This window comes from Physeter macrocephalus, chromosome 5 (assembly GCF_002837175.3).
Source record: "Physeter macrocephalus isolate SW-GA chromosome 5, ASM283717v5, whole genome shotgun sequence".
Lineage (NCBI taxonomy): Eukaryota > Metazoa > Chordata > Mammalia > Artiodactyla > Physeteridae > Physeter > Physeter macrocephalus.
Window position 1 is genome coordinate 83,925,009 of NC_041218.1, and position 17,398 is coordinate 83,942,406.

At 37.2% G+C, this 17,398-nt stretch overlaps 1 protein-coding gene across 9 annotated transcripts in view; it reads left to right on the forward strand.

The window, feature by feature from the left end:
• Positions 1-17,398, forward strand: part of CACNA2D1 (calcium voltage-gated channel auxiliary subunit alpha2delta 1) — a 507,150-nt gene that overhangs the window by 478,966 nt on the left and 10,786 nt on the right. For 8 of the 9 annotated variants that reach the window (XM_028490128.2, XM_028490130.2, XM_028490133.2 and 5 more), the window contains 7 exons: positions 1,189-1,260; positions 2,115-2,267; positions 2,354-2,406; positions 4,026-4,081; positions 4,485-4,614; positions 6,869-6,978; positions 8,111-8,193. In XM_028490128.2, the coding sequence (XP_028345929.1) occupies positions 1,189-1,260; positions 2,115-2,267; positions 2,354-2,406; positions 4,026-4,081; positions 4,485-4,614; positions 6,869-6,978; positions 8,111-8,193 (657 nt within the window). Of the gene's footprint in view, positions 1-1,188; positions 1,261-2,114; positions 2,268-2,353; positions 2,407-4,025; positions 4,082-4,484; positions 4,615-6,868; positions 6,979-8,110; positions 8,194-17,398 lie in introns of those variants that run through there. The other variant, XM_028490135.2, reaches the window with a different exon arrangement.

Genomic DNA, 17,398 nt, shown 5'->3' on the forward strand with positions numbered 1-17,398 from the left:
AAAAAAAAAAAAAAAAAAAAAAAAGAATGATGCATTCCACTATTTTCTTTCAGTCCTCTTATGTATGTCTATATATTTCCAAAGGAAGCAGGGGTTTCATATCATTTTATCACTCCTAGTCTTGTGAAATCATAAGCCAGTAATTTTATTTATTTTTGTAACATCCATTTTACATAGACTATATATTAGCTGTTTTTAGAGCAAAGGTTTTAGCAAGCTCCTTCCATATTAGAAAAATAGAATGCATTACGTCCCCAAATCTGAAAACAATGTTTTTAATTGTGATTTTATACAATAAAAATTATTAAATTGATTCATGCATTTAAACATAATTTAAACTGGATGGGACTACTTTAGGATATATGATTATTTTTCCTCTGTCAGAGGCATTTTTTTTTGTCTTGCTTCCTGCTTTTACATCTCAAATTATCCAATCAAATATTTTTAATATAAAATAGTTATAAATAACCTCATGCTGCTGCTTTTGAGTCTGTGATGAATAGTGCCCCAAATGGATTTTTCGTAATGTCTTTCTTGTCAAAATCTTAAGTATGTGTTTAAAATAATAATTATGCATTATTAAATGTTTTGGTTTATCCAATTTCCTGGTTCATTTAGATGACAGTGGGGTGGCGAAAAGATGATTTCTGATTTGTTCTTATGTTTTCGTTCAGACTGACTTTTTTTTTTGTTTGGTCTTCGTTGCTGCGCGCGGGCTTTCTTTAGTTGCAGCAATCAGGGGCTACTCTTCATTGTGGTGCAGTGGCTTCTCTTGTGGAGCACGGGTTCTAGGTGCGCAGGCTTCAGTAGTTGCTGCGTGTGGGCTCAGTAGTTGTGGCTTAGTTGCTCCGCAGCATGTGGGATCTTCCCGGACCAGGGCTCAAACCCGTTTTCCCCTGCACTGGCGGGCGATTCTTAACCACTGCACCACCAGGGAAGTCCCTGAGTTGACAATTTTAACTGGATGGATCGTGGTGGAATTTCAAGCCCTGATGGTTTGCCAGCAATCTATATGCATGCCCTTAATTTATTTCATCAGAATCTCCTGAGTATATATGTTCAAGAGAAGATACAGTTATCTAAGTTTTTCTCCTATTTTTTTGTTATAATCATCTATATAATGGAGTAATGATTACCTAACCTAACCTTCCTAAAAAAGTGTATTAACTGTTATTTTTGTTTTGCTAGGTAATGGACTGTGTGATTCTAGATGACGGTGGGTTTCTTTTGATGGCAAATCATGATGATTACACTAACCAGGTATGTACCTGAAGTGGCAAGGAGTAGGGTTTCCAAAGTGTGTTTCCCTGATCAACATTACAAAACTCCTTCACACCACTATAAATATTGATAATTGAAGTACTTAATGTAATATAAACCATTAAGAAACGCATCCTAAAACTAGTTTTCCTTGTATTTGTTAGCTGAGTTTACTTTCTGATACGGTTACCGTTAAAACATAGAGCTAAGGATTTTAACATCATATGAACTTTTTATTTTTGAAAATTTAGAAAATTTTCACATATTAATCAGTTGATAATGGCAGTCCTAATACATAGCGTTTGAAACAGATGAAAATGCTAACCTGAAATTTGGAAATTGGCAACAGTTAGGCTCTTTGGTTTACGCAGGATTTTAAACAAAGTAGCATTAATTGCCAACTAATTTCATTTCTGAATCTGTATATCTGGCTTCTCTTTAAAAAACAAGCAAACAAAAAAGATCTTTCAATACTGGACACTTTTCCTAAATCACAATATTTATGGGTTGGAATTGGTGAGCTAGAGGTTGTCCCTGTAGATGGGACTCACTCCAGTTCAGCACAGTCGCTACAAGTTTCTTTTTCTAGTTTCACCATTTCCCTTATTGGATTGTGACTTAAGGCTTAGTAAACTGTCCGTTCCTTCCAAGTAGCACAGGGAGCCATTCGGAAATGAGAATACCTAATCTCACTGGGGTTCTTTCAGAGTGTCATATACTGGTTTATTACTTGCTTTTGTTTTCAGGCTCCTCAATAGTTTTAGTTCTTTTTCTTTGTATCATTGCTTTTGTTTGTACTGCTTCAGGTGTTAATATTTGGCTTACATTTGAAACTTTATTTTTTTCTGTACCAGATTGGAAGATTTTTTGGAGAGATTGATCCAAGTTTGATGAGACACCTGGTTAATATATCAGTTTATGCTTATAATAAGTCTTATGACTATCAGTCAGTGTGTGAGCCTGGAGCTGCACCAAAACAAGGAGCAGGGCATCGCTCAGCATACGTGGTCAGTAATATGCAGCTCACCCTTCCATTCTCTCAGAGGGACACTCAGTGTAGATTAATGTAATACTTTTTTATTCTATTTTATAGCCATCAATAGCAGACATATTACACATTGGCTGGTGGGCCACTGCTGCCGCCTGGTAAGTCAAAATTGTAGTTTTATTGGTATTGAGAGAAAAGTGTTGTGAAATAGTAAAGAATGTGAAGGAAAGATGGACATGTAGATAATTATTATGGGAACTAGTTTTTTCATTTCCTACAGCACATAGTGGTAATATTCATAAGTATTTTTTCTTAATGATCACTGTAAAACCGTTACAGTTATTCAGCTTTTCATATGAAAACAGTATTATGCTCATGCACACTTTGGCCTTTTCAGGGGCTTCTTTTATCTATGGATCTGTTGTAACGCTTTTCATTTGTATTTTTTGTTTATATTATACTCAATCCTTTACATTTTAGGCATATTGATCTATAAAAAGTTACTATTTATTGCCTTCATTATGCAAGTTAAATGTCTTCATCCATCAAATTCATGTCATGATGACTTATCTTTCTACCTCTTCATTTTTCTTAACAAAGGCTGGCATCATTTTAGAAGCATCATGTTCCTGAAATGGATCTAATTCTTTCTTTCCACTGGTTCTACCCTTCCTCCCTCCTTCCCCTCTTACCTATATCCCGCAATCTATGAAAAGAAGACATTTAAACTGCTTATTGAGGCACTGTGGAAAGTCTGGAAGATCAAATTTGTCATTGTTTGGGTCTGATCAGTCAAGTAACTAATCCTCCCGTTGTGTCTGGGTCCATTCCCTCCCTCGCTCCCTCGCTGCCTATCTCTCTCTCTTTTGTATCATTACCCTACTGTATTGTCTAAGTTTTATTCCATGTAGATTAATCTATAACGTTCACTTGATGTTATGGCTTTCCCAACGAAAATTAAATGATTATGCCATTTTATTAAAATAGCAAATATGTTAGATTAAAAATCCAATTTTTTCTTAAAAAAATTGTGAAAAAGGGTGCTTTCTGTTCTGACAGTGACATTTGTATACGAATTTATGTCGTTTTTCTGAAGCTCATAGTCACCCTGAAATACTTGTCTTTACGCTATTTTCTGGCCAGAACCTTCCCTCTCCTCAACCTCCCTCCCAACTTTTGTTTTAACTAAACTCAGTTCCAGATGAGTTTTTACTAATATTTGGCTCAATTGTCATTTATTGTAAAACTGAAACATGCCATATGCCCTATATATAATATGTATATTGTATTTCATGAATGCCACATTATGTATTTACAAATATGTTCTATATTGTAAAGTAAATAGTTCGTAAACCCATGGTACAAAGTCATTTTTGTTTTGGGGTTGTTTTTTTTTTCCTACCACAGAGCTTTAATAACTAAAATAAGGAGAAAATCTTGAGTGTGAAAACTGCGCACCAGAATGATGACATTCTCCCTCTCAGAGTTATCACTTCTCCTTGCTCTGATTTTGTATTAGGTGTCTTCACACATATGTGTCCCTCACTGGGTCCTGAACACATCTGACTTCGTGACTTCTTTTACAGAAGGGAATTGACAGTGTCTTGCATAATTTAAGAAATACTTATATAAAAATGCTCCTCAACTTCCTATTAGCAAATTCTCGACTTTTTCCAAAAAGATGAAAAAGAAACGTGTTTGTGTACATGCAAAAATACTCTGGTTTTTGTTAATTTATGAAGGAAAATATCAATACTTTTTCATATTTAAAATTCAGGTCTATTCTACAGCAGTTTCTCTTGAGTTTGACCTTTCCACGACTTCTTGAGGCAGGTATGTAAATGCTCAGATACTGTCATAATAATTAACATTTTCTTTTCGGATGCTCCGAGTTCAAAACTCAGAAAGTGCGTGTGTGTGAGAGAGAGAGAAATCGTCCATTTAACACTTTTGTAGGTTGAAATCTTTTTGTCAGAACTTTCCTACTGCCTTAGAAACATTCCTAGGTCACATTGGCCTCTGTTTTGCAGCTGTATTCAAACTCAAATGTATTCAAATTCATTTATTCTATTGATAGTTATTGGGCATCTTTAAGGGCTGCCACTACGCCACACGGAGTAAACAAGCCAGTTGAGGTGCCTGCCCTCATACATTTGTTTTGCTCTGTGAGAAATGAAGGCTCTGGGAGACCGACTGAAGGGTCCCCTCATGGTGATGGTCTTTATTTTCCCCACAGTTGAGATGGAAGATGACGACTTCACAGCCTCTCTGTCAAAGCAGAGCTGCATTACCGAACAAACCCAGTATTTCTTCGATAACGATAGTAAATCATTCAGCGGTGTATTAGACTGTGGAAACTGTTCCAGGTAATTTGTTTCTTCATGTCTGGACTAGTCCTGTTTGACTAAGAAATTGTATTCACTTTTATAATCGTCACAGAAAATAACGGAGATTGTCTTTGGAGTGTGAGAGATCTGAATAACTGCTTTAAGTTGAAAATATCAGAGCTCTTCAGTTTCTCTGAAGGTTTTTAAAATTAATTCTAACTCTGATAAGTTGTAATCCCTTCAACTTTAATAATTACGTGATCAAAAAAATTATACCCACTTTTAGGCAGAACATAGGGCTTCCCTGGTGGCGCAGTGGTTGAGAGTCCGCCTGCCGATGCAGGGGACGCGGGTTCGTGCCCCGGTCCGGGAGGATCCCACGTGCCGCGGAGCGGCTGGACCCGTGAGCCGTGGCCGCTGAGCCTGCGCGTCCGGAGCCTGTGCTCCGCAACGGGAGAGGCCACAGCAGTGAGAGGCCCGCGTACCGCAAAAAAAAAAAAAAAAAAAAAAAGAGGAATTTGATTGTATTATATTTTGTCTAGAAGAATCCATATTAAAATTTTTCTAATGTAGAGATAGTTTCAGAGATTATTTTCTCTGATAAGATTAGAATTAATTGTATTTACTAAACAGGTTAACAAAAACATTCTTGGCTAGTAAGTTTTACTTGTAGTCTTCACTTAAATTTAGAATTGAATGTATCTTTGAGATGAAACTGAAAGAACCAGGAGAACATATCATTTCCTAAAATCGAGGTTAATGTTAGTCATCACCACCCATAAAACATCTTTAAAAATTTTTGGAAGAGATGGAGAGATTTAATTTTGTTGTAATGAGAGAGAGAAAGGCAAGGTGGGAGATTTTTGAAGTTTTGAAAGGAAAGGGATAATCCATGTGACAGGATCCCTGAGAACAGAGCAGAAAGGCACAGAGTTGGGACACTTTGTTTTCAGTAGCTGAGGCCAGCTTATTCTAGAAGAAATGTTAACAGAGAGAAGAGGAAAGAGGAGGAGGTGAGGTCATCTGAGCAGGTGACAGGGATGGAATAGTTAGTTGCTAGGCGATTTGGAAAAGAAGTTTATAACTGTTAAAAATATATATATTTTTTCAGGAAGGGGTTAACTGAAACTAGCACAAATTTTTCATAGACATGGTCAGTATGATTTTACTTTATTAAACCTGTATATCCTAGGAGGAGGAAGAGGAAAGGGGCAGAGTAAGGCATGTACTCAGAAAAAAGCAGACCGTCTTGTTTCGAGATTAGCATATCAGGACAACACCTTCAGGAAACAGAACTGTGGCATGTGTAATGGGTACATCAGAAAGAGTTTACAGGCTTTGGGCTTTCATTGATTGACGTTCAGTAACTGGGCTTTCATTGATTGACGTTCAGTAACAGCAATATATACTTTAAAAAATGACTAAGTTAAACTGTAAAGATCAATATAAGCTATTAAGTTAAATCATGCTGACATTTGTGCTGTGTAACTTTATGCTGTGTCCCAACTTCAATAGGTTACAAAAAAAAAAAAATCCCATTCTTTGAAAAATAAATTACTCTTTAATGACAGATCTACATTTTTATTGTGGAAGGTAGAAGCAGCTTAAGATGTGGAAGAAACACTGCATGGAATTCAAAGCTCATAATTCTATCTATACCTGTGTTGTCCCAACTCAGTAGTGACCAGCCACAGGTGGCAATTTCAATCCTCAATTGCAGTTAATTAATATTACAATTTTGTGCCTCAGTCACGCTAGTCACCATTTCAGGTGCTCAATAGCCTCCCGTGGCAATTGTTTACCATGCTGGTTAAAGCGGAAGACGTTTTATCTTCACAGAAAGTTTGTTGAACGGCACTGCTCCAGACTTCAGTCTGCCATGACTTGGGGAAATGCTGAGCCATTTTTGTGCTGCTTCTTTCCTTTACTGTAAAATAAGGCAACTTGGGCACATTTTCAGTGATAGATACCACAATTCCCTAAATATGTAAAAGGAAACAACTAGATGGTGTTTATTTTGCATTGAGGACCATCACTTAAGAAACAAAGGTCACACTTAAAACATCTGTTGGCATTTTTTTAGTATTCATTTGAGAGATAGCATGTCCATGTTGATCAAACATGGTAATCTTTCTCTTCTAAAATCATTCAATGTTACTGTTCGTGTAGGTGATGCTTTGTTTCAAAAGGTCCTATTTTCTTTCATTTTAATATGTAAAAATCTTTCTTTGAAATCTATTCTTTTCTCAGATGATAATGTTTTTTCTGATTTTTAAAAATATTTATTTTACAGAATCTTCCACGTAGAAAAACTTATGAACACCAACTTAATATTCATAATGGTTGAGAGCAAAGGGACTTGTCCCTGTGACACGCGATTGCTCATACAAGCTGAGCAGACTTGTATCCTTTGACATTGGAGAGGTTTGGAATGGAAAACCATCTTAAAGCTGTGCATTTTTAACCTCGTCACGTTGTTCGTGCCCAGAAAGAGAAAAATACCACAGAGTGCTGAGATCGCCTCACAGAGGCAGAATGGACCCTCCACACAAAATTGCATTTGGATGTCAAGACCGATGGTGCTACACATGCACCAAAAGGATGTGAAAGGCTTCATACTGGTAGAGTGAGTCTTTGTGGAGAGAGCAGTGCAGGTTCCCAAGTAGCCCTGAAAATGGCTAGAGAGAGCAGGGAGAAGTACCTGGCTTGGGGTTTTATGGTGGTTGGGGACCGTGCTGGGCTTTTGCCAGTGCTGCCTGGGGCTTCTTGGCCCAAACTTCCAGGCAGTGCCAAAGGAACGGACAGTCAGTCTTCCCTGTCAGCTCGCCCAGGTGTGGGACAGAAGGGAAAAGTGATTGTTGTGGCTTGAAAGCTGTCAACAGCCAGTCATCAAAAATGGAGTTGAATGTGGTTTATACCTACAATGGAATATTATTCAGCCTTAAAAAAAGAAGGTAAATCCTGTTGTATGCTAGAATTGCCATGGCAGTAATGCTAAAAAGACTTCGGGTAGTAAATATGCTAAATGACAGTGAAATGACTATTGAAGCATTGCAGGCAGAGGTTCGGTAGACTGCCTCTAGTTTTTGCTGTTTCTGGAAAAAAAAAACAGTCCTCACCTATGTTTGGAACTGATGTTTATTACTAGGAATTAGTTTCTATTTCTGTCTTGCTAAATAGCAGGCACCCAGGCCCTCCCTTATGGTCTTACGTGTATGACCCTGTCTTATATGCTACGCCATTTGCACATTTCATCCACTTGTATTGTACAAATATTTACTGAGTACTTCTGTGCCAGCGACCATGCTGTGTAAAGCGTTGATCTCTTCACACAGGCCCTAGACTGACAGGAGAACATTTGTGGCAGTTCAGTACTTTAAATCCCATAGTACTTGAACTGGTTGTGTGGGACCAGAATAATGGCATTGGTTTCTCTGGCTTGCTTTGAGAAATAAGTGTGTTGCATTGTATTTTTTTAATTGTGTTAAAAAAAAAAAAAAAAAGTAACTTCATATTCCTTAACAAGTTTCTTTAGCTGACGGTCCAGATCCTTGTGATATGGTGAAGCAACCCAGATACCGAAAAGGACCTGATGTCTGCTTTGATAACAATGCCTTGGTAAGTAAGACCAAACATTTGCTGTATTAAAATATATAACTCAATGGTCACAATAATTTAAGGAGACAAATGTAGTTTTAACTCCAGTGTAATGTCTTAACCATAGTGTTTCTCATTAACATGACATACTTGCTGGTATATAGATATTTTATTTCAGTATTTTTCATGGTTAGCATAAGCTTAACAGTTGCCTCTTCTGTCCTTTCCACAGAAATTGTACTTTCAAACACAATGCCGACCAATTTACTAATAATCCAAGATCACAAATCTGATGATTTTAAAACTTTCTAATGACCAGTAACTGACAGTAAACGTTACTAATGGTATATGAGTTGCCCACATTCATTTATATTCCAATCCTGAAGATATGTTATTTTTATTATAACATTTTTTGTGTTTAGTCTTCATTCAGTGTATTTAAAAGCCTGTTAAATCACTATCGTCCCCTTCGTTTGTAATTGTCCTTTACATGGTTTCTAATTCTGCCACCTATTAGGTTTGTATTATTTCTCTTAATTGTATTACTTTTTATATTGTTTGAAATTAGGCTAGGTCAATAACACAGGGTTAAGTTGGTATAATTTTACAAAGCATATTTAATGTATGTTGTTTAAGATGACTACTACTTTTCCTATAGGTCAGCTGTCTTCCTCTCATAAACACTATTTGGACTTACTGTGTGTATAGGAGCAGCTTTATGCTTTTCAAATTATTTTAATTTTTAAGAAGCTTTATTCTCAAGCATAAAGCCCATATAAAAATTTCTCACCGGGCTTCCCTGGTGGCGCAGTGGTTGAGAGTCCGCCTGCCGATGCAGGGGACGCGGGTTCGTGCCCCGGTCGGGGAAGATCCGACATGCCGCGGAGCGGCTGGGCCCGTGAGCCATGGGCCGCTGAGCCTGCGCGTCCGGAGCCTGTGCTCCGCAACGGGAGAGGCCACAACAGTGAGAGGCCCGCGTACTGCAAAAAAAAAAAAAAAAAAAAAATTTCTCACCACTTATAAAAAAAACTAAAACTTTAAAAATAATATTTCTCAGTTCTCCAATCTGTCATGTCTCTTTGCATAAAGTGGCTTGCAAACATAAAGCGTTATCATCTTGGTAACTGTTTATTCTAAAAACATGTCAGATCATTTATTGATTAAGGTGCATTTCTAGAGGTGGTTGTTTATTTAGAACAGATTTACCTAGTATGTACTTATTTACTCAAATACACATAGCCACATTTGTTCCAAAAAAGAATAAGGCATTTCCATAGATGCATAATATGCAAGTAGATAATATAAAGTGGAGCAAAGAAGAAATAAAATCAGTGATGGGGAATAAGGCTAAAAAGGCAATATGTTTTAGCCAATAAATCCCAGTTATCTCGGTAAGGACTATTATTGATCATTCCTCTCTGAGGGGAAAAGTGATTCAAAGTTGCAGCTACTTGATTTTTTTTCATTTTACGGTGAGCCTTAAATGAAATCCAGATATGAGGACTTCTGTTGTTCTGTCTACTATATACCTTCAGGAGCTTTGGCCATGTCAAATCATTCCCCAAAGACTTGTGTTTGTGGGCCCAAGGGTAGTATCAGTCATTAGGGAAACTTCCCTCATCAATTATTTGTCACCAAAGACTGAGATTAAATTTACTCAGATGCACTTGAAAGATCATATAAAAACCATTACCCCCAATATTTTCACCATAGGTAACTATCTTTTTGATCAAGGCATAATGAAGATTTTACAAGGACAAACATTTCCAGTACTCAAGTTCCTATAAATTATACAGTGGATTGTGTGTGAAAGTACAACTTTTGCTCAGTAGCTTAATGTGCTAATAATGTCTTGTGTTTTTTTGGCAGTGGAATATTTTGGTAATGCTTATTTGCAATGGTCACTGTGAATCTGCTCTGGATGGAGGCTCACATAAACTGCTAACTGCCAGCAAATTGCATGAAATCTCATCTTGTATGTCTTCTGTGTTTTCCTTCCTTTTCCTGTACTTGCTACTTTGCCCGTTATTAATAGGATCAACTTATATGCACAGCGAGTCGTGCCTGTACCATGATGTCAGCTCCTATCTTCATTTTACTGCAAGTTTTCATGTGGTGTGGATGGTCAGTCACTTTCTCTAATTTGTCTTTGTTTTTGCGTTTGGCTTGAAATTTTAAAAAGTAATCCATATCCCTAAATCCACTATAATAAATGTCCTGAGACCAGGTTATTAAAATGCCAGTAGTAATGTTGTTTTGAGAATAGCAGCTTTCAAATGTTACATAAGTTTCGAATCCTGAACAGAGCATATCAGTTTCCTATATTTATTTAAAAATCAGTAATTTCTCATAAGGTTTTGTATAAAGATTAAGTCAGTGTGGAGAAAAAAAATTATATATGCTTCACGATGTCTTACTTTTTACTTAAGAGAAATACCCTAAGGACAATTATTAGAGTTGGTCGTCAATTTTGTTTCAGCAGATGCTAACATAAAATTAATGATCTGTTTCAATTTTATTAAGCATTATTCAGTACCTTCTAAGCTCATTATCTAATTTTTCTTCTCCTTTCTAAACAGATATGGTTTAAACAGCGTTTTTAGATTTTTTAGATATTGATATTCTTAGTGAGGTGCTTTAGTATAACTTACATTATCTAGGCAAAGATGATCATTATTTGTTACTCTTTGACAAATTTCTGAATTACATACTCAGCATGACTGAATAGATATTTTAGGGCCTGAGTTCACATTCAGGGTTCCATTTACAGTTTTTCAGTTTCTTTTTTGATGGTCTGGAATCATGATTGTTGTAACTAGACCACTTTTGTTGTATTCTTTCTTCATTGCTGTCCAGGTATTCATTGGTTAGGAAACCACTAGATGGAGATGTGGCCATTACTATAAATGCAATGAGCTCATCAGAGGAGGGGAAAGTGGGGAAGCAGAGGGAGTTTCAGAGAAAACTAAATTTGTTCTGGGATAATAAAATAATGGTTTTGAAGATTTAAGTGGTAAAGAAAAACAAAGCTAAAGTTTATCAAAGGAGAAAGTAAAGCAAGCCAATAACATGTACTATTGAGGAAGTTCATTATCTTATGCAACCATAATTGATAAATGCACGTTACTCGGTACATGAAAAATGAATATGCAGAATAAATGTGTGTATAGGTACGTATACACATACATACATTAACCCTACCTCATGAATTAATGTGGTAAGTGTGTTAAGGTTCTCTGTAGAAAACTATTTGTTAGGGATCTTATTCCGATTAAAAGAGTTACGTGTAGCATCTACCTGCCTAAATAATTTTAAATATGCATTTTCTTTGAAGCTGCTGTGGGTGACGTAAGTATAGACCTATCTAAATTCAAAAGTTAGCTATTATTTGGTGGGTGTTCTTACCAGTGATTTGAACTCTTACTGTTTGCAGTTAGTCACCCCAGATTCTGGTTGGGGAAAGAAAGGGAGAGTAAGGATTGAGTAATACTTGTCTAAGAGAAAAATGAAAAGGATTTTACTCACTAGTATACCTGGTTTTAAAAAGTAAGCCTTGGGGCGAAATCATGAATATAACTATGGTTTAGACATCTTTTTCTTTTAAGTAGTAATGGGAAAGAAAAAAACAATGAGGGATTCTTAGTTGATATCTTTACTAAGCGTATTTTGAAAGAGATCCCTAGAAGGAAAGCAAATAAAATTATTCATATTTTAGAATTACTCATTTAAAATTAAATTTTAAAATTAAATTTTTAAATTACTCATATTTTAAAACGTATGTATATAATGTTGGCACTGAATCCCTTTACTATTTTAAGCTGAAACCAGCTACCAATCTGTTATTATTATCTACTACCACAATCTTTAAAAATCAGAGTAATTTTTCTGGTCATGGTGTTAGTGGGATTTTGGTCTCTTTCTTTAAGATAGAAAAAATGCTGAGGTTTCTCCCACATCTATGCATTTGTGATTTAGAATGTTTTTAGAATGTATCTCATAATTTACTTCCATATAATAATTACAAGTCTTGGTAGATGTGGTTGCCCATGCAAAACACATGAGAAAACATGATCAGGAAACTGAAGGGACAGATTTTTCAGTGTGAATCTACGTGCAGACTTCAGGGACTCCAAATAAGTTATCTGAACTACCACCTCCCAGACTGAAACAGACATATCTCATCATCACAGAGGAAATGAACCCCCCCCCCCAAAAAAAAACCACTAGAAATATAAAAATAAAAACAATGGAAGCAGAGCCAGAGAGAATATTTTTCTTTCCATAACATTTCTAGAACATAAGGATGTATTTTACGTTAATACATCAGTGGGTCTTGTATGTGTGCTAATTTTCCATTCCATCAAATAAATACTTAACTAGAACTGGGGAGCTCTCCTGGTGAAGTGATAATTAAGCCTTTAAGTTAGTATTTTACGTTTACAGTGTTTCTAACCAATCAATATATGCAGTGCTTTATTTGAGTACACACTACTCATTTATCAGGTACTTACAGTACACCTACTATGTATCAGGCCATTCTTCTATGCATGAGATATTTAAGATGGATTTATACTAAAATATAATTTTTTATCTCAAGTTCATATGTAACTCAGCACCCTATTTTTTTTACCTGGTTAACCTACCTAAAGGGAAAGATATTTGAACAAAGAGAAGAGGAAGTGCAAAGGTCCTGAGATAGATAGTAATACCTTGACCTGTTGCAGAGAGTGTTAGTGTTAGCGGAGCAGTGTGAGTGGTGAGGGGAGGGGGAGGAATGTAGGATGAAGGTGGAGAGGCAGCCAGGCTGCAGACCACCTAAGGCTTTGTAGGCCTTCATAAGAAATTTGGATTTTGTTCTGAGAAATTTCAAGAAGAGCATGAAAGGATTTGATTTATGGTTTTAAGAAGACTGCTTTTTGGAGAAAAAGTTGTTAAAGGGCAAGAGTAGAAGCAGAGAGACAAGTGAGGCAGCTTTTGCAGGAGTGTAGGCAAGAAGTAATGGTAATTTGGACATGATATGGTAAGTAGTAAGTTTGGGGCTATATTTTGAAGCTAGAGTTAAGAGGACAAGCTGATAGAGTAGATCTGAGGGAAAAAAAGGAGGAATCACAGATGACTTGTTGTCTTTGACCTGATCCATTACTCCTAGAAGTGTCATTCAGAAAAGTAATATTTGGGGACCAGTTTGAGATCTTTCTGAGGATCAGAAGAGAGGTGATAGTGATCAATGAATGTGGAGGTCCGCGGAACTTTCAGGGCTGAATATATAAAAGTGTGAGTTATTGAGGTTCTGGTCCAAGATGGCAAAATAGGACGCCTAAAACTCACCTGAACCCACAGACCTACCAAATCTACACCTATAAACAAAGCAATTCCCTCTGAAAGACATCTAGAAAGTAGATAAATCTAGAAAGTAGATGAGCAACCCCTATGCACTGGGTAAACGTAATATACATCCAAATGGGTAGGAAAGGCTGAGGAACTTTATCTCCATAAACCCCACACTCAGCACAACAACATAAAATTAGAAGGGAACTCACAACACCCAGCTTCTCCCTGAGCAGTGAAGGGTTTAGATTGAATATCTGTCACTCCAAGACTCTCACAGAGGGGTGGGCCCCCAAGACTCCTAGCTCTGAACGCCTAATGGCGCTGGTGTCCATGAGACCCACAGGAATATAGCCAACAAAGAAACAATTCTTAACAGATTCGCAAGGACTCACCATGGCTATCCTTCCAAAGCTCAGAGAAACAGGAGCCAAGAGAAATGCACTTCTCCCAACCATTTCCTGACAGAGGTTATTTGCATACTTTAAAAGTTATTGCCTGCAAGTAAGGCTTCTAATTTAGCTCAGCTTTGAGGGCTTACTGCAAGACTCCCTGGAGACAGGGGAAGGGGTAGGCTATGCCTACTGACCCTCTGTCCCACTCCAGGTCAGTGGTGCCTTCCTAAAAGAGGCTTGTGAACGCACCTGGCATCCTGGCCTTTGAGGTGGCTGCCCAAAGGACACACCCCTTTATCACTTGGCTCTGGTAACCAGCAGGGCTGGCATTCACAAGCACCAAAGGATCCTGGACCATAGCAAACAAATAGTTCTCAACTGGCTATCCCCTCAGAATTCAGGACAGAGGTAGTGGAGAGAAATGCCCGTCTCTCAGTCTTTCCCTGAAAGAGGTCTTTTTGCATGCTTTGAAAGCTGCTGCCTGAGAATCCAGCGTCCAATCAGCCTGTACCTGATGCTGACTGAGGTCTTCCCCACTGGGACACTGACAGATGTTAGCACGTCCTCAACTACGGGGAGCCAAGAAGAAAAAGCCAATTCAAGACGGGGAGAGGTGGTTCTTTTATCTAATGCACAAAAACCAACACAGAGAGTCAAGGAAAATGAAGACACAGAAAAGTATGTTTTAAAAGAAAAAGATAAAACTCCACAAACAGGCCTTAATAAAACAGAGAAGAGTGACTGATATGAGAAAGAGTTCAAAATTTGGTCATAAAGATGGTCACCATGTCAGGACAAGAATGCGTGAACTGAGAATTTCAACAAAGAAAACACAAGAAAGTACCAAACAGAAGGCACAGAGCCAAAGAATACAATACAGTAACTATAGTGAAAAACTCAGTAGTGAGGAGTTCAAACGGCAGACCAGATGAAGTGGAAGAAAGTATCAGTAAACTCACAAACAGGGCAGTGATTCATCCCATCAAGGAGCAAAAAGAAAAAAGAATTAAAAAAAGAGTGAAGATAGCTAAAGGGACTTATGAGACAACATCAAGCAGACCGAAATTCACATTACAGTGTCCCAGAAGAAGAAAAGCAGACAAGGGCAGAAAACTTCTTGAAGAAATAATGAGTGAAGACTTTCCTAACCTGGGAAAAGAAACAGATGCCCAAATCCAGGAAGCCCAGAGAGTTACAAATAAGAGTTATCCAAATACATCCAAACCAAGTAAGAAAGAGGCAATACCTCCAAACTCATAGTGAGGGAAGAAGTAAAACTGTCATTATTTGCACATGATATGATTCTGTATATAAAAAACTCCAGTAAAAAACTGTTGGCACTAATCAACAATTTGACTAAATTTCAGGATATAAAATCAACATACAAAAATCAGTTGCATTTCTATACACTAGGATGAAATGTCTGAAAAATAAAACTATCACACTCACAATAACATCAAAAACAATGAAATACCCAGAAATTACTTTAACCAAGGAAGTGAAAGTTCTGTACAATCAAAACTACATGACTTTCCTAAAAGAAATAGAAGTTGACACAAACAAATGGAAAGACATCCATGCTGATGGATCATAAGAACTGACTGTTAAAATGTCTGTACTACTCGAAGTCACCTTAGATTCAAAACAATCCCCATCAAAAAACCAATGGCATTCTTCACAGAGATTAAGAAAAAAATCCTAAAATTTATACGAAGTGACAAAGTCTGCAAAATAGTCAAAGCATTTCTCAGGAAAAAGAACAAAGCCAGAGGTATCGTACGTCCTGTTTTCAGACTATACTACAAAGCTACAGTAATTTTTAAGATAGGGTAGGATACTGGCATAATAGAGACAGACCAACAGAACAGAAGAGAGCCCAGAATTAAACCCCTGCATACACAGTCAACTAATATTTGATAATGGAGCCAAGAATACCCAATGGGGAAATGATAGTCTCTTCGACAAATGGTAATGGGGAAATTGGATAAACACATGCAGAATGATGAAACTGGACCCCTATCTTACCGCTTACAAAAAATTAACTCAAAATGGATCACAGATTTAACACAAGACCTAATAACTATAAAACTTAGTAGAAACGTAGAGAGGAAGCTCCTCAACAGTGGTATTGACAGTGATTTTTGGATATAACAATAAAAGCAAAAATCAGCAAAATGGGACTACATCAAACTTGAACACTTGTGCACAGCAAAAGAAACAATTAACCAAATGAAAATGCATCCTACAGAATGCAAGAAAAATTTTGCAAACCATGTATCAGATAAGGAGTTAATATCCAAAATATATTTTAAAAACTCATAAAACTCAAAGACAAAAAGAAAACCAACAAATAATCCAACTAAAAAAAGGGCAGAAAAACTAGACATTTTTCCAAAGAAGACATCCAAATGGCCAAGAGGCACATGAAAAGATTCTCAATATCACTAATCATCAGGGAAACACAAATCAAAACTACAGTGAGCTATCACCTCACACCTGTTAGAATGGATGTCATCAAGAAGACAAGAGACAACAGGTGCTGGGGAGATGTGAATAAAAGGGAACCTTTATACACTGTTGGTGGGAATGTAAATTACTGCAACCAATATGGAGGTTTCTTGAATAATTAAAAATTAATCTACCACATGATCCATCAATTCTACTTCTGGGTGTATGTGCAAAGGAAATGAAAACAGGATTTTAAAGAGATATCTGTACTCCCACATTCACTGCAGCGTTATTTACAGCAGACAAGATATGGAGACAACCTAGATGGCCATCAACCAATGAATAAAATATGAAGTGGGATTTATACTTACACAATGTGATATTTTTCAGCCATGAGAAAGGAAGACAGCCTGCCATTTGCAACAACATAAATGAACCTTGGGCACATTATGCTAAGTAAGAAAGACAAGTACTGTGTGTGGAATTTTAAAAGCCAAACTCATAAAAACAGAAATAAATGGGGGTTACCATGGAATGGGGGTGAGGGGATAAGACAGATGTTGTTCAAGGGTACAGTCTTACAACAAGTAGTAAGTAAGCCCTAGAGAGCTAATGCACAGTACAGTGAATATAGAAAACTATTATATTCATCAAATATGCTAAGAGACTAAAAATGAATTATTCCAACTACTAAAAAGACAACTATGTAATGTGATAGAGGTGCTAATTATCACTTTAATGGCAATATTACAATACATAAATTATCAAATTAACATGTACACCTTAAATTTACACAATGTTATATTTCAACTATATTTCAATTAAAGTAAATCTATGACAAAGGAGGCAAGAATATACAGTGGAGGGCTTCCCTGGTGGCGCAGTGGTTGAGAGTCCGCCTGCCAATGCAGGGGGCACGGGTTTGTGACCCGGTCTGGGAGGATCCCACATGCCGCGGAGCGGCTGGGCCAGTGAGCCATGGTCGCTGAGCCTGCGTCTCCGGAGCCTGTGCTCCGCAACGGGAGAGGCCACAGCAGTGATAGGCCCGTGCACCG